Consider the following 21,526-nt stretch of genomic DNA (forward strand, 5'->3'; position numbering starts at 1 on the left):
TGAATCACTATACTACCTTTCTCACATCGATGACAGTGTCAGAATCTGTCGTTTTTAGAGAACACCTGCTCAAGATGTGCACACTAGTACGACAGGCTGGTGATTACTCCATTCCATTTAGGAAATCTTCATAATGGTCATCCAAGGCTTGATAATTCATGTGCAGGACACCATGATGGCTCCTAACTAAAGGCAGGTGATTATTGATCACGTATACTCATTTATATCGGCCATATTTTCAGCTGGAAACGATATCTTTCAGCAGGACAACGTCTCTTGTCAAAAGACCAATGTTGCGCTCCAGTGGTTTGAGAAGCTGGTCAATTTCAATTGCTGCAATGGCCCTCGAACTCATCCTATCTTAATCCGGCCATTAAGATGTCACTGAACGTCAGATCCAAGCTCATCGTGGAATTTACCGGAATTAAGTGACGTGTAATACGTGTAATGGGGTGCCTCATTGCTTGCATGTCAAACCGTATTGCTGTTGATCTACGATCTAAAGCTGGATATGGTCATAATGTTCTGGCTGATATATATATATATATATATATATATATATATATATATATATATATATATATATATATATATATATATATATATATATATATATAGCATATTAACGATTTAGGGACGACTATTTTAAATTAATCCTTTTTAGAGAGAGAGAGAGAGACTGTCTGTCACAAAAATATTGGGAGATTAACCCATAAATTGAGGATTTTGCCAAGTGAAAACAAATCAGAATAACAACCATTCCAGCATGGTAAAAAAAAAACACTTACCATGGTCAATATCGGAAAAACTCTGCACAATTCGTACGATCTGCATTAGGGATGGTATCGAGACGAGACGAGACGAGACTTTGTACAGTCTCGGTCTCGTCTCGGTTGATAAATAAAGGTCTCGGTCTCGTCTCGAGTAAAAAATCACCGTCTCGGTCTCGTCTCGGTCAACAGATGCTTGTCTCGATCTCGGTCTCGGTCTCGAGTACCAAATCTCGGTCTCGTCTCGAAAGTATCGAAAGTCTCGAAAGTCTCGAAATAAATAGTGTAAAATTAAAATAGTGAAAGAATTATTCTCGTGCAGTTTGTCGTTTCCGCTTATTTTTTCCTTACATTTTGACTTAGAATTATGGTATGGTGTAGCTCTTCGTAGCTAATTTGCTAGTGCGAATGCTTTCCATGCGCGTATTCCAGGTTCAATGATCAGTGGGTATATCACGCTAAAACGTAATAGAACCCATATTTCACTTTCAGCAATAAACTTTGTTTTATATAGCCTCAGAACTGCTTATACAATTAAACTCTATTAAATTAACTCCAGTACTATACAGAAGTTTATTTCCTTCCTCTGAATCAGAATTGTTCAGTACCTCCTAATGGATAACGCAACACATAGCAGCACGAATGCATTTAAACGTACCGAAATTGAAACTTTACAATTTCTCATTTATTATTCAATACATTCTGCTTTGACTGTCATTTTAAAAAACAAAATATAACGTTCATTATCTTAACAAATAGGGTAAATTATTACTACAATATACGTATTTTGTTTGAAATTGATGAAATGCTATATTACCGTTTTACATCTCCGTGTTTAATTGACACTTTATAACACGAACGTCCTGAACCTTGTGGTGGGAGCTACTACACTCATCTTTGCTATGTGAGGTCTCGAGTTGGATCACAAAACAAGTTACATTCAAAATCCGATGTTTCGCATAGTTCGCGTCTCATTTTAAGTGCATTCTGTTTCTTATACAAGTTCATAAGGTCGTAATGCATTACGTAAACACATATCCAGTGCCGTAAAATAGATTAATCTTATTCCTGAGCTCTCAACGGTGCATGCAATCTTTATTCGAGAAAACTAATCTTGCGTTCATTACATTGAAATTTTATATTGATTAAAAATTACTTGCGAAACATGGACACACGTACATATTATATAAGTATATACCTAATTCGAGTTATCTGCATCTATTTTTTCTCACTCGCCAAAACAAGTGATTCTTAACTTTCTAGTTTTCTTTTGTATTAATTTTCGTAGTTTTACTGCAAAATGATGGATTGAGTAGCCAAAAATATTTTTTTCGCTCTATAATTTTCATTAAATTTTGGATCCATTTTTACCCTACCTTACCTAGTAAAACTTATATATTTAGTCTTAGTTGAGGAACCGGTGTTTTGCTTCTGTAAAATTACGAAATTATGACTTGGTTTAGTTTACCTCCGAGTTCCAGATATAATAAAATCATCTCCATCATCATAATGAACCATTCATTATCAATCCATTGCTAGATGAAGGATGGATGTGGAAGTCTTCTCCGCAACTATCTAACTTGAGCAATTCTTTTCCAGGTTACTCCTCAGTGGCTCTTAATTTCGTCACACCTTCTTGTATGCGGAGGTTTCCTACAAGTTACACAGTCCGTGGGACCTTGTTTTTGTCTCGTGGTATCCAGTCTAGAATTGTTTTCGTCCGTCGATCGTAATTTATTCTTGCAATACGTCCATCACACTTTCCAGCTCATATTAAATTATTTCATTAGCACCATCAGTATTCATTTCTATATATTTGGGCTACAAATAGTTCGAATTCGCTACTTTCGGAGTACAGACACGCTACTTTTTAATCTTCAGATCTGGCAACACTGACTGAATGATTTAAATCAACATAATGTGAGCTTTGTGAGGACTCCCATTTGGTCTAGCGGCTAGCACTCTTGATTTCGGTTCGCGTGGTCCCGAGTTCGATTTCCGGTAGGAGTAAAGTTGAACGACCGAAGTGGTCCGGATTCCACTATAATCATTAGCTCCACGTCTCATTTAGCCACCCTAGCATAACTGTGGGACGTTAAACTAAAACAAAACAAAACAAAAGTGAACACTGTGTATTACTAACTGTAAGTCCTTGAATAATTGCATGTAGCTATATGGTATGGATCGAGTTTGAGGTGGTCTTTAGTCAAACTAAAGCAAGTGAAATGTAATTAGGGTGTAATTAGAACTTTTAATTAAGCACGGTCTTAATCTAAAGTGTACACCAGGCCTAAGGCTTAGGAGGAACAACTAGTGTTACTGAAAATGTATCAGTTACATTTAATTTCAGTTACAATTTGGATTTACATGTATTGCTGGAACGAAGACTTAAACATTAACATTATAAGTAGCCCAAAGACTATGAAAAACGTCGTCTCTTGAAAGCATTCTTACACCATGAAACAAATTACGAGTAATTTTAAAATATTTTGCAGTTTATCTACGTTATTTGCACATATTTAGAATAATATTTAGCAATTTATTTAAGTGGGCAACACTGCTTAAAATAATGTAACTGCGACTTGTTGTAATTAAAACCACCAAAAACTAGTGTTGTAATGTTATACAAGCAATCATCATCATCATCATAGGTATTCTGCCTTTATTGGCAGGTCACTTGCCGCAGCTGAGAAGCTTCCATGCTCCTCGGTCCTCCGCTAACTTCTTCGTCTTCGCGTATGATCTTTCTGTTTTTATATAATCCATTAATTGTAGTCTCCTTCGCCCCCTCCCTCTCTTTCCCGACACCATACCCTCTAGGACGTCCCTCATGATACAATCTCTTCTTAGGCAATGTCCCAACCAGTTTCTCTTCCTCTTCCTAATAATATCTAAAAGTGTTCTTTTCTCACCCACCATTTCTAACACTCTCTCATTCGTTTTGCGCCCGACCCAACTAATTCTTTCCATTCTTCTCCACACCCACATTTCGAAGGCTTCCAGTCGATTTTCATTACCTTTACGTAATGTCCACGTTTCCGCCCCATACAGTACAACACTCCACACGAAGCATTTTATGAGTCTTTTTCTCAACTCTTTCTTCAAGGTCCCACAAAACAGACTTTTCTTCCTCCTAAAGGCTTCTTTCGCCATTCCTATCCTTGCTTTTATTTCAGGTTCGCACTTCATGTTATTACTAAGAATACTACCCAGATATCGAAAACTATTCACTTCTTCTATTTTCTCCCCTCCTACTTTTATATTTGACACAGACCCCTTCGTTCCAATCACCATGGCTTTTGTCTTTCTAACATTTATTTTCATCCCATATTCTTCAAAGCCCTTTCTCATTTTTTCTAATATTTTATTGATTTTCTTTTCATATTCTGCAACAAGCGCCATATCATCTGCAAATCTTATGCATCTTATCATTCTACCTCCTACCGAAATACCATCATCATCATGTAAACTCTTTTTCACTATCTCTTCTAGATAGACATTAAATAGTGTTGGCGAGAGGCAGCATCCTTGTCGAACTCCCCTTCCAATTGCACTCTCTTCCGTCAGTTCTTCCCCTATCCTAACACTTACTTGTTGGTTCATGTATAAGTTTCTTATAAGTCTTCTATCTTTCCATTCCAACCCTATCTTCGTTAGAACTCTCAACAACAATTCCCAATTCACGCGGTCAAAAGCCTTTTCTAGATCAATAAATATAACATACACCTCTTTCCCTTTTTTATAAATCTTTCACCGATCGCCCTTAATAATCCAATTGCATCTCTTGTGCCCTTGCCTCTTCAGAACCCGAACTTCTCCTCCTCAACTTCTTTATTTGTTCTTTCATATATAGAAGCAAAGGAAAACAATAATCATTATAAAAATTTAATACAAATACGTCATTTTAAGCAGCATAACAATCACCACTAATGTGTTTATTATCTCTGAAACGATTTGAAATAACAATTCTTGTAAATGGCGTTATAAGCATAGTGTTTTGGAAGCATCTGCATGATGAGAAGTGATATGTCAGCGCGTTTTCGAAGTAAAATCTTTAGAAACATTTAAATTTTCCGTTTCTTGTAACTTTGTTCCTTCATTCATTCGAAATACTGTATATTATCCCATGATCAAAGTATTTGACGCTAAGGTACAGTTGATGCGCATTGCACCGTCCATGCCATTTGAGTTATCAGAGATTCCCAATCTACACTAAATAATGTATGGGCTATTGTGGTTTTGTTAAATAACTAAATTAGAAATATGTAATACTTTACGTAGCGCAATTTGAGAAAATACAACTTTATTTTGCTTTAGCAACATTGCTTGTTTATCTAGTGATATTGCAGAGTATCAAGAAGAATTTCCAAACTTGGTACAAAATTTCAGCATTTTTAATATATATATATATATATATATATATATATATATATATATATATATATATATATATATATATATATCACAGATCCTCCTAGGGGAGGGCTATCGGGACTATAGCCCCTCTTAACGCTCAGGTATGCACTGGACAAAATGAGCTTCAATCCTTTTCTTTGCACTGGATAAAGCGGCAAACCATGGTTTAGCCCCTCCCTTGATCATATACTGGGTCCGGGTGTATATATATATATATATATATATATATATATATATATAGAGAGAGAGAGAGAGAGAGAGAGAATTCTATTTGCATCAGCAGTGGATTTTGTTTCGGGAGAGGCTTGAGGAACGCGTAAGAAACATTTGTGTTGTACGTACAATGCAAAAAATTAAAAATTATCACAAATTTATTTCGGGAGGGGTTTGAGCCCGATAACCACCCCCTAAATACGCCACTGTACATCAGTCAACCGTTCTCATATTATTAACACACCAACGAAACAAATTTTGAGTGAAGGTAATTTTAGTATCTATCAATATCAATATTCGAGACGAGACCGAGACTTTCGAGACTAACCTAAGTCTTGTCTCGGTCTCGTCTCGATTTATAGAGGTCTGTCTCGGTCTCGGTACCATCCCTAATCTGCATGCTCGATAGCAATGATTTAATATCTAAAGACACTGACATTTCACGAAAGTTACCCATAAACTAATAACAACACTGTATTCACATCTACTCACAACAGCTAATCAAGAGTAAACATGTTAAACAAGTCCAAAGGTGCGCCATTTTCTCTACAATTACAACTTGACAATGTAATGATCTGTATTTCTGTGAAGAGTCCAAGAACAGAATCAAAGTCTTCAAGAATTTGAAGAGATACTAAACCCTAAAAGATGACTGTTAAAGAATTATCCGTTTATATAGTAGTGTTCTTCCACTGGTTAGTGGGTCATGACTCTACTTTCATTTTATTTTGTAGAACAGTAATTTACTGACCAATCGGTTTCTTTGTGGAGAGTTATATACTTTTAATCATGTCAACAAACTGTTTATGCTTTTAATGTATCTCTTATCCATGTTCGGTGGGCTGTCATAGAAGGTTGTTATATTTACATAGATATCCACCTGTGATATTTTTGTATTATTTTCTGAAAAGTACAAGTTTCTCTCATTTGTAAATAAATGAACATAATATGTATTCACCCCTAAGTCTATAACGGTTCTTTAATTATTGAGCCATTAAAATACATCAATTTATCTTTTTGCACACTTAGTTTAATAAATATATAAGAGAAGTGTACATTTTACAATCACACAAATTTCTAAGATGTCTGCTTAATTTTTATTCAATCATTCTATTTATTTTATGTCGTCATGACGACGACATCTAGATTTTGATTACATAAAAACATTTGAATAATCTTTTTATATTAACCTTATAACTACATTATTTCTTTTTCTTTCTCTTCTTCTAATAGCCGATTCAGCCTAGTACCTATTTAAAATGCATTGTGGCCCAAATTTAGAAGTAAATAATAATTTACAAGTAAAAATATACAACATACCGTTGTAAGTCTTCTAACTAGCAACTATTTTTTTTCTTTAACCTTTATTTTACGGCTGTCAGTACACTGCCAGAATAGTAAATCCGTTCTTTCCCGCGTGGCACTGTACTGACACAGGCGAAATGTTTACTTTGACCCGCGAGCACACATATTTTTTTTTAACTGATGTGCCTTATTGTATGAAGAGATAGTCCATAGTGAAAGGAACCAAAAACGTTGGTTCTCAACCGGTGTGCTCGCGGGTCAAACTAGACCTTTCGCCTGTGTCAGTACAGTGCCACGCGGGAAAGAACGGATTTACTATTCTGGCAGTGTACTGACAAGCCGTAAAATAAAGGTTAATATCACTAAATATAAACCCCAACTTTGATGACGAATAACTTGTAAACCAAGTTAGCAACAGGAAAATATTTCACATGATACTAAGGAAGTTAACTTCTACTTCCATACAAGATTCGGTCAATATCGGATAAATTCTGCAGAACTCGTACGATCTTCATGCTCAACAGCAATGATTTGATATCTAAAGACACTGACATTGCACGAAAGTTGCCCATAAACTAATAACAAAACTGTATTCACATCTACTCATACCAGTATTCACATCTAATCAAGAATAAATCATTTGTATCTATTGCTTTCGCATTTGAGTATATGATGGATTTTTAGCTTTAACTCCAATTGCACCTGATTTTAAGTCATTCTTGTCAAGTTATACTCTTTTAAAGTCGAAATTCCAAATTTGATCATCAATGACTTGGTAATCAAAGGTCAGCACAGAGGTATGTTTCATTCGTATATTTAAAGTTTGATCAAGTTCAGATGAGTCATTTAGACCGCGTATATATAGAGTTAAAAAAATTTTTAAAAAATAATGGAACGCTTTTTCATCACAGTTACATGATATAATAAAAAGGTATTCAGTTCTTGACTTTACTGCGAGAATATATTATCAGTTCATAAAACTGATAATATAATACTATAACAGCTTTCAACATGATACCTTAATATCAATATGCACATATCTAATATTGTACTTTTTCTTATGCATTTTAAAGGAGCATGAAATAATAATAATAATAATAATAATAATAATAATAATAATAATAATAATAATAATAATAATAATAATAATAATAATAATAATAATAATAATAATAATAATTTGTTTCATAGGAAATCAGTGCCAGATCAAATAACTCATTTTTAGTTATTTCCACGTCTTCTAATGCCACTATTCTCTCAAGACAGCAGTACTCCCAAGCCAATTGGTATGACATTTTTATGAGAACTGTCGGCAATTACCGTATATGTTTAAATGAGAGTGTTAACCATATGTCAACAAATTATGGGACAATTCTGCTTTTCGAAGAATTTTGTCTGGATGTCAGGTCATAGACATAATTCCGTAAACTCTGGGATGCATACGAATCGTGTGCATATGGTGTAAGTTTAAAATCATGTATTGCCTTTCGAGGTAGATGCATTTTGGAGGATGAGTCATGAAACACGGGGCGAATTAACACCTTTCAGAACTGAACCATTGTTTGAACTTTTATTATGGTTGTTAGTTAATTTTAAGAAGACTTCATCGTTTTAGTAAATATACTATTATTGGGCTATCGCGCTGTACTTTGACACTATAGTAGGAAATTGTAAACGACACAGATGCATAATACAAAATATGGTCCCGATTTCTCTTAAAATCCTTTAGAAATGTAGTGGTAATGTCTATGGTTGTATGCAACCCATATGAAAATACTTGAAGGTTTTAATTAAACTTTAACTCCTATAGTTCGAAAAACTGATAACATAATACTTTAAAATATTTTAACATGATACTTTAATATTAATGTATATAGGCATATTTTAATATACCTAACACTGTAGTATAAATTATAAGATGAAACTCTTGGTAAAACAATGTGTTTACTGCATAAAGAGTGTCCTTTAAACAAAAGATAGCAAAATATCGAGGACTGATTATGCTTTCACTACTGTGAAAGAAATTGGTAATTTTCACTTAGGAAAGGATGCCCATTGTGTACGGATAACGGATATAAATCACAGATAAATCCGGATGACAGATAGTACTCAGGTAACAGACATCATCCGTTACCGGATTCCGCTATTTAGATATCCGTCATCCGGAAATGATTATTTTGAACTGATCACGACAAAATCGAAAATATATTATAAAACTAGAGTTTACATAACTATTTCTTTTTTAGTGAAAACAAACCAGGTTGGTCATGGGATCACTTTCAAGAATCTGTACCTATGTCGACGTATTTGCTGGCATTTGCAATAACTGATTTTGGGTTCTTGGAATCAGGCATTGGCACTGTTCAGTTCAGAATTTGGGCAAGAAAAGATGTTGTTCACCACGCCCAATACGCTAGTGAAATAGGACCGAAACTGCTGAAACATTTTGAGGATTATTTTAACGTAACTTACCCACTGCCAAAGCAAGACATGATTGCTCTTCCAGACTTTAAAGAAGGAGCCATGGAAAACTGGGGACTTATCACTTACAGGTATTTTTCTTCATTTATCATTAAGGTTACCATATTCTTCACAACAAGGATACTTTTGAGGGAGGTTAATTTTCAGTTCTTCTATCCGTAGAATGTAACTAAGAAGCACAATAGCTATTTTTATTACATTCTTGATGACTGTATCAGTAATGTAGGTAAGAAAAGTAGTACGTATCTTAGATCCAAATATTATAAATGAATCAAATGCCGTGACGTGGTGCTTTTGCCAATATTCATGTATACTATAAATTAAAATTATACATTTAGTTGGTAATGTAAAAGTAAGTGATAAGAAAAATAATATTTTAGAAGAATTAAGTTCCGATAAGCCCCCTCCATGCCAAACTAATGTACTAAGGTAAGTGAACGGAACCAAGCGTACCCTAATATAACGTAACCCATTTATAAGTCATTATTGAAAAAGTGGGGGATTATGGAATAAATGTCTTTCAAAATATTGTAATGAGGGTAGGGAGCATAAAATAGGGGTGAAAAGGTTGCCATGACTGGACAAAATATAAACCAACAGAATACCAGGATAAGAGTCTTCAAACCGGGATAGTCCCGGTCAAAACTGGACGTATGGTAACCCTACCTATAATGATCTTAACGAAATCATAGATTACCGTTAAGAAAAATATAGACATCTACGCTAAGAGTGGAAGTTTAGTAAGAAACTTAACACAAATTTTCGACACTAACAGGAACAGTTTGCTTGAACAATACACCTTTATATTGTTTCTCATTACCCTTTAAATTCAATATCATTTATTGATTGTCAGTCACTGATCTTATTTCCAGTTCTACGTATTCTGAAACTTCATTTCGACGTTTCTTTTACGTATTCAATAACCATTTCGACATTACTTCTTCAAAATCTATCTTAAACTGTTTACACATAGACTAACCAAGGTATATAAAATAACAGGTAGTCCCACTTCGTGTTAAACGTTCTTATTGGTTCCCTGTCCGTGACGTCATGTGGAGGGACTTTTTGCCTATCTTGAAACATTATATACCAACTATCTTAATTACGTATGCAGTATTTCACTTGTTGTCTTGAACGATATCTGTCGACACCCAAGGATGTTATAAAATAGAGAATCTGTTTCATTCTATTAACTGAATGAAGCCGAAAAGCAACCTAGCACTGGCACGTCTGATTGGCTACTCTCGTTTCCACCATATATTTTGGCACAAAACATTGGGATCCTCATGTAATATATCTGTAGTTTATTTCTATTTAAGTCATTGCTTCAGATTTATATTATACAATGGTTACATGCTGCACGTATGGGTGTACAAATAGGAGTGAGAAGAAATTACCCGAAATAACTTTTCACAGATAAGAAAATCACCAATCATAGCATACGTATGGCTTTACGATTTTGTGATATGGGCAGATACTCTATTTTATAACATCCTTGGAAATACCTCCATGTGACTCAACGACTACAAAGTATCCTGGGAAAAATGAGAGCAGAAAGACTGAATCAAGAGTCCCCTGTAGACTAACTACTGCAATTTTTTAAGTCACGCACTATGTGTACAATCATCTAAACATTTCTCATCCAAATGTACCATTAAATACTTACCTTTATTCCAGAAGAACGCTGTTACTGCGTTTGTTCATGCAAAGAAAAATTCTGGAACACTTCGAATATGAAACCAGCTTTTTCATTCCAATTTAACACCTGATCTTGTTGTTTGTTTTAAAATAAATAAAGTACTGTTGTGCTCGGTTGATTGAATTTTAACGCTCGTTCTCAGCACCCAAGTTCGAATTTCTGTACGAGGCAAAATCTCCAATGGAACTTGGACAGAAGTGTTATTTGAAAAGAACATGGGGCATTTGCCCTTTACATATCATCTTGTCCTATAAAGACATAAGATAGACCATGGCCCACTCATGTACCAAAAATCATCAAATTGGGTGTAGTGGTCTAACAGAAGTTGAATGGACCCGCGTAATGTAGTCGCTAACGCCCTCACCAAAGACGAAAGCAATCCCAGATTCGATTCTTGGTGAGAACACTGAGTCAGAAAGGAATAACATTTTTTCAGGTCAATCATCTTGAGTGAGAATTTTCCTGTGCTTTCCTATTTCACACCAGACAAATGACGGGATGATATCTAACATATAGGCGATGGTGCAATTCAGCCGATTCGCACCGGTTCGCTGGAACCGGTTGTTAAAATATTTTGAGTTCGCAGAACCGTTCCTTATACGATACCCAGCCATAAACACACACACACAAACATATATAACCTCGCCAAGAGTAAAAGAAAAATGTCAAAAAAATTATGTGGCTAAATCTGATAGAACTCATTTTTGGACATCGAAAATAAACCATAGATCATTTGTTCACGATTGTTCTCATAACATTTTTGTTTGTTCATGATTTATAAACAATTTATATCAAGAACAAAATGCCCGCTGCCAACTTCACTTAGCAGAACCCATTTTCGGAAATCGATAATAAACCATGCAGATAAGATTCCTATACCTTTTGTATTTCTATTAGCATAGCAAGCGTATGTATTGTAAATTTCAGCTGGAAGGGAGAGCTTGTAGAATATAAATTTTTTACAGCCAAAAGTAATTAACCTGTTTGAAGAACATTACTTTGCTCTTTACTAAAAGATTAATGGAGGGTGGAGTGAACTGTAAATTTTATTTTAGATGTCTTTGTTCTTAGAAATTCTTACAGCTACAGGGTGAAACATACGATCTCTGAGAACAAGCTATAGGCGTTTAATCCCTAATCTCAAATGCTCTGATATCAAGAATGAGAACTGGGATTATACAAGTGAAGTGGTAAGGGTTATTTATACAGATTTCACACACATGCAGACCATCATCAACAATTGTCAATCCATTGCTGGATGAAGGCTTTTTCAATACTTTTTTGGCAACCATTTATCATGGACAATTCGTTTCTAAGATATTCGAAGTGGTACATAATTTCGTCACACCACCTTCTATTAGTATGCTGTTTAGGTCGCTACATGTCACAAGGGAAATTATATCTATTCACTACCTATCCGTCGTAATAGTGTTTTTTTCTGAAGGTACTCAACGGTATGATATACCGGAACATTTTGAATGTGAACGGAATTTTTTCCCTCTTCTGTCTTAAAAAGCGGTTGACGAGAAACTTCGAAAATACCAAATAGTTGAAAATCAAAGTTTTTATTGTTTTCCTTTCCTGTTTCACACAAACATGTAGAAAAAAATGAAATCTTTGAGTTTTACGTCCCACGGTTATGCCGGTTAGGCTAAATAAGACGGTGATGATGAGTAATGAATGAAATGAAGAAATTGGGAGGAAACGGGAGAACCCCGAGAAAACCACGCACACGGTGTTTGTCCACCACAAAGTTCACTTGGCGGGGGCTGGGATCGAACCAGAGGTGAACGCTCTACCACTGAGCCACCGCGGCCCCACAAACATGTAGAGGTTCAAGTCTGAACAATAGGAGCCAATTGTCATTATTATTATTACCCTGAAAAAAATGCAACATTTTAACCATTATTAACCTGATGTCCAGCGTACCGGCACCTTTGGTTTTACAAAACGTTGTATATATATATATATATATATATATATATATAGGGTGATTCAAAATAAGTGTTACAAGCCAATATCTCGCAAACTATACTCCGGTTACAGAACTATCAGAGAAACTAGTACACTGTCTATCTAAATAACCATGTTTCAGAGTTGGGTTCTACCGGCGCACATAAAGAGAGAGAGAGAACCGGATGTTAGAAAATTAGAATAGCTCCACTGCATATAGGCCCCTTCTTTTCTTCCCTTTTCCCGGCATAGTGTGCACGCCTTTGGACGTCGTCGTTCATACGTTACGGTGTTAAGTCTACAGATGCCGGCAATGCCCAGAAATATATAAAAATAAATAAATAAGAGTTGGCCACCAAATTATCGTTATATCATTTATATTTGCATAGAGAATGCCTTTTTCTCTTTTAAACGGAAATTTTCGAAAACGCTGGTGCATGTTATCCTTTATTTTTAATGAGCAGTTTATATAGGGAATTTCATCTTTCATATGACGGGTTCGTCAGATATTGTATTTTTGGCATGAAGTTTTGAACCCGTCTATCCCTCTTAGGATAAACTCTTCTAGGAAACTAATGTAATGAAGATCTAAGTTAGGTCATGGCCCACCCATATACCTAAAACCATCAACATCTGTCCAGCATTGTTGGAGGAATTAATTATGAAATTAATATCTATCCTTCTGTCTATCTATCTATAAAGCCTCTTTCTGCCTGGGGTATGCCTCTCTGCCACACAGGAATTATCCCACGCCTCGCCTTACCTACCCTTTTCAACGCCTGGGATATTCCATTTTTGGACACTATGTGCCACTCCATACATTATGCAACTATAGTTATAGTTTACGTCGAAAAGAGCAGTTATGTAGCCTTCTCAATAAGCACTTATTCTGGGCAATATTTATCTAGATATGTACTTACCACACCTGTAACGCAGAGTCAATTTTCTAAGGTATCCACACGACTGACAGATTCCTTTTCGTCGCGTTTGGTAATGCTGCGCAAGGTGGGCAATTTCGTCTCCATGCATCGCAAACAACTTCTGTATAGTTATAAAGGTAACCAAGAAAGTTCTGTCGCCTTTTCACCCACCACTTTTGAACATTGATATGTCATCAAACACGTATCTGGAAGATCAAAAATGGTCCCCATCAGCATCGACGACCTTCTGCCAACGTTCTGGAAGGCCATGGCTTCCATCGCGGTAGAACTTGGTAGGTCGTGAAGCGAAGAAGGTATCAAGTGCATTTTGCATCTCTACTAGGGATTTGAACTGGCGTCCTCTAAGGTGATTGTCGAAGGAATGGAACAGGTGATAATCGGACGGTTCAATGTCCAGAGAGTATAGCAGATGCAATAGTGTTTCCCATCGAAGGCATTGAATGGTGTCCCGGGTCATCCTAGACACGTAGAGCTTAGCGTTGTTCTGTAATAGATGGGCCCTTAGTGATTTAGTAGTGCTGGCTCCAGAGTTTTGAGTTCTTCTTGAACACGGCTAAACTGCTGACAGTACACAGTTGCTTTGATCCTCTGACCAGCTGGTAGCAGTTCCCGATGCACGATGTCGCGAGCAGTCCACCAAACACACAAGAGGAAATTCTTCTGATGCAGTGCTGGTTTCGGCTGTTTTGGAACTGGTTTATGGGATGCTAACCAATGATGACGACGCCGTGGAGCTTCGAACAGGACCTACGTGTCATTACATGTCAACACCTTGTCCAGAAATGACTCCTTCCTCAGACGAAGCAGCAAAGAAACAAGTGTCTGCTCGCGTTGCCTTCTAGCCCGGAGTCAAATCATGTGGGAACCATCGACCTAACTTGTAGTGCTCCCAAAGTTAATAGAGGTACTGCAGAATGGTTTCTCCACTTACACTGAATTGTAGTCCCAATTCCTCACGTGTCTGACCACTGTTCTCCTCAATTGCTGCCTGAAGATCTTTATTTTGTACATGTATTGGTCTTCTGGTACGTGGTGTGTCTTCGAGATTTTCGTCACCGTCCTAAAACTTGTTAAACCACCGCTGCATTGTCCACGAGTCACGACATCGTCACTAATGGCCTGGCATATTATTCGGCCCACTGCAGGTGCGTTTGACCGAAGTTTGAAGTCGTACAGCATACACGCCCTTTATATATATAAAACCGAAAACTTAAAAATCTCATTCAGTCAATCACTTAAGAGTTACTGTATGTTCAACTTTCGTTCGGGCAGAAATTATGTTATTTATATTTTGAACGTTAGGTGTAGTGGTATTAGCTGTTTTGAAGAGTTTGTCGGGTTATTAAAGACTTTAACGTACTTATCCAATGTATTTAAAAATCACTGAAGTAAGAAAATTTGGGGGGGGGAATGCTTAACCTGAACCACGATACAATATTACAAATTGTTCTTCGTGTTGGGCTAATGGATTACGCCAGCGCCTTTGCGCATGGAATCCCGATATTTAATTCCCAGTGGAGAAAATTGAAATTTTAATTATTACTTTGATTCTAATCTCGCCCTCAACTGTAAATCCACATCTCATATACCTCTAGAGTTAAAAGGGATACTAAATTCAGCCCATTCAACAACAATATTACAAATGCAGTTCAGTTGACACGTTAATAACCTTCGACTTTACTATATATTAAACTATTCTTTACTGTGTTTCCTATCTTTTATTTTTTCCTAGAGAGACCGCTATTTTGGTTGACCCAGCAATTATTTCGGCATATGGGAAGAAACGTGTGGCCTTGGTCATTGCTCACGAACTCGCACATCAATGGTTTGGAAACCTTGTCACTCTCAAATGGTGGACCGACCTCTGGCTCAATGAAGGATTTGCTACTTACGTTGAAAATTTTATCGGTTTACCTTTTGTAAGTTTAATAATTTTTATCATTAAGTTTGTATAATTACATAGTTACAAAATTTCTTTGAAGAGTTGCCTAAAGCATCGATGGTTTATTGTTTACACTACTTCAGAGGATACATCTTCAGGTGATTTGTTATGACATTAGTTTAACTGAAGAATGTTAAACTCATAGATGCCTGAAAGCTTTACTAGAAACGTCACACTTCTGCATTCATATTGAACACATAAGTAAATGTTTGACCATATTTAGTACAGTAGATATACCTACAATGAAACTCGATCACTTACTTTGGTAGTTGTTTTAAATGTAAATGTTATTAAGTTAATGTTGTGTATACAACAGAAACTTTAATAGGATTTAAAAGTTTGGAAGAAGTATATACTTTTGTTAATCAGCAGTGAAACATTTTTTTATATCTATGAATAATTTCTTTTATTGCAATCAATATCTTGGAAAATTATCAACACTGTTCTTTGGTTCCCCAATCTAACATCCAGAACTTTGCAAAATGGCAGATCAAAACTGTTAATCCGTGCTCTCTTTTCAAACCGTTAATCCTGCTTTTTTTCCAAAACTGTTAATATATGCTTCCTTTTCAAAACTGTTAATCCTTCTACCTTTTCAAAACTATTAATCCGTACTTCCTTTCCAAAACTGTTAATCCTTCTACATTTTCAAAACTGTTAATCCTTTCTTCCTTTTCAGAACTGTTAATCCGTACTTCCTTTTCAAAAATGTTAATCCATGCTTCCATTTCAAAACTGTTAATCCTTTCTTACTTTTCAAAACTATTAATCCTTCTTCCTTTTCACAACTGTTAATCCGTTCTTGCTTTTCAAAACTGTTAATCCTTGCTTCCTTTCAAAACTGTTAATCCATCTTCCTTTTCAAAATTGTTTACCCTTGCTTTACTTTCCAAACTGTTAATCAAACGCTTTGTTCAAACTACGAATACTTGTATTATTTATATTGTAATTGAGTAAGGTACGAATATACTAGATTTATTGCATTCTAAATGTCTTTTTAGCACTGAGTCTGTATAAACCAGCATCTATTATCTAAATTGAGACCCGAATCATTAGTTAAGCTTGTATCCTGAGTGAGTACCTTGATTAGCGATACTGATAAAAGTACTCGCATATTAGTCACTTAGGAAGTTATTTACAGAAATATCATACACGAGAATAGTTTAGTATATCAAACATCACTTCTAAAGTCGAGAATGAACTGAAGCAAGATGCCCAAGACTCTATAAACTTCCAGAGATGATATTAAATGTCAAATAGACATGATAGATTTTTCATAATTAACATCCAGAGGATAAAGTGAGAAAAATATGCGTTATGATAAGAGAAAATACAAAAATAAAATTCAAGTAGTACGCAAGTTCCTTCTAAAGCAATGGTCAGTTGTATGAAATAAGCATTTAAAAAATTATTAGCAGAACATGTTTTGTACAAAATTTGCATTCACTGATTTGAATTATCTCTCATAGTACAGTTAACAGGATAGAATTAGAACTCAAGTGCATTAACTGCATCTTTTCCTATAAACAGGATGGGAAAAAATGTTTAGCTAGTTTCAGTGTGCGATGCACACTGCACGAAATGCACAATCTAGCTGTGCGAAAGTCCAAAATCAAGTTGCTTGGAATTGCGCCTATCGTACCCGTAATTAGGCACAAAGAAATCACAGAGGACAGGAACAACAGTAGAAAAATATGACGTTCTGCAGGGAGGTGGCTTTGCACGTATAAAAAACGGGTTGCGATACAGTAGCAGGTATTACTAATGGTGGTCAGATTTAGAGAGTCAAAGTCGACCCATCGTGCTCAGCGTTTGCTCGACTGTTAGAAATAGAGAACTGCTTCATTTGCTGCTGCAGGAATGTACTATGATCGAAATAGAAATTGGCTGAAAAATTAAATGCGTTTACCACAAGTAGCACCGGCTTACAACATCGGAAGTTGCTGTTCGTACAAAAAGGTATGTGATATTGCATTTTAAGGGAAAACAATAAAGATATCCACCTATATCCACCTCGAAATTTGTTTGTGTGCAATAAATAAATGTTCTCGTATGCAATAATAGTGACATTAGCTGCAGCAAACTGCAACCTGATAATGTGTTTAATAATTTCAGATACGATGGCTATATCCCGGAGAGAGCTGTTTGATATTTGGCGTGAGGAAAAAACCCTAACTGCGAAAAATGCTGCAGTTGCAAAGTATGTCTGAAACAGATTGGAATTGTAGAAGACAATCACAGATGAAAATGAGTACATTCAGCAGCAAGTAAACAACTGTAATAGTAAAGTGTATCAAAAATGGCAGAAATCGAATCGTATACCGAAGGCATTTTTATCACGAGATTGTAAGTGGCTGGATAACAATGTCCAAAATTTGAATGGCAAGTGGCAAAAAGCTTGGTGCGTGAGGTCTGTGAAACAAAACTCCAAAAGCTTACTGCATCTCTTCTCTCAGACAAACGTAAACTACTTTGAGCGGCAAATGCTAATTCTTCCGTTGAGTGTGTTTTCACTAATAAGGAAACTTTTCTTTTTTTGCTGATACGGACAGTTGTTCAAATTCCTTCGGTGCCTTCCAAGTGTGTTGCAGGATGATGACCCTGGTTTTGGATCGTTTTGTTGCTGCTGAGACATAAAGATGACATTATAACCCAGCTACTGTAATTTGGAATGGCATAAAGTGGAGGGTTCATAAGTTCTGTACTGAATATTATTGCATGTAAAGAGTCTGCAGAAATATCCACAGCTATGATACTACTTGCACCATAAACTTATGGGCGTCCGAAAGTGGAAGTTTGTGGTTTTGATGCCAAGTTTGGGGCGTAATATCTCTGGAGGGCAAAGTGCTAAAAAAATTGCTGCTTAGGGCACAAATTAATTATGTATGTGAATAAATTATTGCAAAAGAATCAGGACTGATATTGCATGGAGAAAAAAGTGAGAACATGGTAAAAGCGCGAAGAAAGCACGCGCGTGACGATGGTCGTAGCCCGGAAAAAATTTCATTATTTTGAAATGTTTCATGTTAGACGTCAAAAACTAGGCATGGTTAAACAATTAGATCCGCTTTTGTTTGTGTTTAGATGTGCAAAAGCTTGCGAGTGGCGTTTATTCAATTTTTCTAGCTCCATCATCATTGCCACGTCTATATGATGAGGGGGTTAGCTCCACCTTATACCCATGACATCCATCGTCGAACTGGACCGCGGTATTAAGGCACTTAATGTATCAACAAAATATCATTGAAAGCCAATGACGGTTGTGGGACTTAACGTGTTCACAAGGTTGTGTTACACCTATCTGTCTTACCCTGCTGAAAATGGCGTATTTGTGGAAAATATTTAAAATGATTGTTGTTTTCCTTCTCTTCTAATGCTTTACAGCAATATCTTTTAGTAGCTGTAATTACAAGTTCTCGCAATTTAAGAAGTGTTGCAAACTTCAGCAATGTTTATAATGTCTCCGGAACGGTTTGAGATATCGAAGTGCTGTAAACGGCAAAATAATTTACACATCCATTACAAACCATACAAGTAACTAGATATGAACTTAATATTTTTTTTCGAAATGCTTTCAAAAAAAAAATTTTCAAGCACTGGTAACTTCGTTCCTATTCATTCGAAACAAGTCATACAAAGACCATGGTATCCAACCCTAATGTACTTTCGTTGTGCATTATCCTCTGCATCTCCATTATGCTATATTTGCGTTATAGGCTTCCGAACTTTGGATGTTTGTGATACTATAACATCCTTAGTTTGCAACAGTGAATAATAAAACTGGTATTTTAAGTTTACGTTTGACACTTTGATTTGAAATATGTATAATCTGACGTAGTGCCACTTGAAAAAATATAACTTTAAATTTGGTTGACGACTCTATTTGTTGAGTCTTTCTGTTTAATACATACAAAGATGTCCTCCTTTTTATAGTTACTTCATGCAAAGTTTCGCCTTTCCCCCTCTTTGTCAAGATAAATTGTTCACTCTGTAGACGTGGCAATGATCATGGAGCGAGAAAGATGGAACAAACGCCAATTGCAAGCTTTTTCACAACTAAAAACAAACAAATGCGAGCCTAATTGCTGCACCATGCGTAGTTTTTGAGATCTAGCATGAAACATATCAAAACATTAAAATTTTTCCGAACTACGACCATCGTCACACGCGTGTTTTCTTCGCGTTTTAAAACTGACTGTATTGATAAATTATGTTTGAAAATTAACTTTCGTAATTTCACTCAATACACTGGGCACCTTTCATTTCTAGCTAATATTTAAAATATTTGTTTTCATGGCTGTGTTTTCATGTTAATATATTAGTTCCATTTTCACCTATGTGTTTGTACTTGCGACAATAGATCTACAAAGATTTTTAATATCTTTGTGCGAAGTTACATAGTTTTGTTGTTATTTATGTACCCTGAACCACTTTTTAAAAACTTGAATTTACTCCATTAAAATTGTTCACCATTACCACAATGTCTAACTACATCTAATCTTTATATTTTTCTATAATAATTTATCTTATTATTTCATTAATGTTTTAATAATATTGTCAGCTAACAAAAGTTTCTAAATACAGGGTGTCCGAAATGGGACTGACGGTTTTTAAAAGTGTATATTTTTAATATGGTCAGAGATACAGAAGAAAAAAAAAACATGCATTTTAAAGGAGAACTCAAAAAGTTTATTTGGTCTTACTTACAAGTCATTCTGAGTGTAATTCCACTTCAGCTCCATTTGTAACTCTTACAATATCTAGTCTGAACTCAATATCTCTCCACGTATTCTGTTAACATCTGAAGTGTCCAAGACGAAAAGTGTACCCCAGGAAGAAGTCCAGGGGCACACTTTTTGTCTCAAGAAACCACCATACGCATTACGCCTTTTCGACTGCCGACGCCATTTCTGTTTATTGACGATACTAGCGCCGTCACTGGTAGTTGTTCAAGTATGAAAATTTGCTGAACAAAACTTTTTGAGTTTTCCTCCAATATGAATATTTTTTCTTCTGTATCTCTGACCATATTAAAACTATACACTTTTAAAAACCGTCACTCCCATTCCGGACACCCTGTTTATAAGCAATAGCTTTCATATTCGTTAATTTTTCCAGCTAGAGCCGTCGTGGAAACAAGAGGAAAGAAATGCCCTCGTTTTATTGATGACAGTATTTAGTTTGGATTCCTACAAAACATCTCATCCAGTGTCAATGAATATTGCTCATCCAGGTGACATTCCTCAGGTGTTCGACGCCATATCTTATGACAAAGGTAATAGACAAGTTTAACTCTTTTAGGATTTTTGGTAACATTTACCATGGCGTAGTATCGACTTTGACCGCTTATTTAGGTTCTATAACCGGTATTTAAGCCGGGTTTTTTATTAGTCAAGTCAAGGATGGACCAATGAACATCTCCGATGAGTTTTGGAACGAGACGGCTAACTTGGTGGCGCCAATTGGGGGCGGAGACCAGATAGACACCAGATAGAATCTTTGAACATGGATTGTGTATCTTTGGATACTTCTCAAAATCTTTTTGAGATTCCTGCGCGAAACCAGGACCGGACCCGAGGGGCACAAGTATTCCAAGGAAGTGATTTTTTTTTTCAGAAATATTTCCAGTTTTCCCGATTTTTCCAATTCAGATGTATGATATGGACATGTAAGTGGTACAATTGGAAAGGGCTTGTTATGCTGAAGAAAATACATTTAAATCACGACTCTAGGCCAAATATGAATGACGCAGTGAATATATATATATATATATATATATATATATATATATATATATATATATATA

The 21,526-nt window shown here is 35.8% G+C and overlaps 1 protein-coding gene across 1 annotated transcript in view; it reads left to right on the forward strand.

Annotated features, from left to right (window-relative positions):
- The window catches only part of LOC145679518 (aminopeptidase Ey-like), a 76,724-nt gene that overhangs the window by 2,421 nt on the left and 52,777 nt on the right, over window positions 1-21,526 (forward strand). The window contains exons 3-5 of the mRNA XM_081750097.1: window positions 8,951-9,256; window positions 15,511-15,697; window positions 20,839-20,995. Coding sequence (XP_081606223.1) covers window positions 8,951-9,256; window positions 15,511-15,697; window positions 20,839-20,995 — 650 coding nt within the window. The remainder of the gene's footprint in view (window positions 1-8,950; window positions 9,257-15,510; window positions 15,698-20,838; window positions 20,996-21,526) is intronic.

This window comes from Thermobia domestica, chromosome 2 (genome assembly GCF_964235325.1).
Source record: "Thermobia domestica chromosome 2, izTheDome1.hap1.1, whole genome shotgun sequence".
In the NCBI taxonomy this organism is placed as follows: domain Eukaryota; kingdom Metazoa; phylum Arthropoda; class Insecta; order Zygentoma; family Lepismatidae; genus Thermobia; species Thermobia domestica.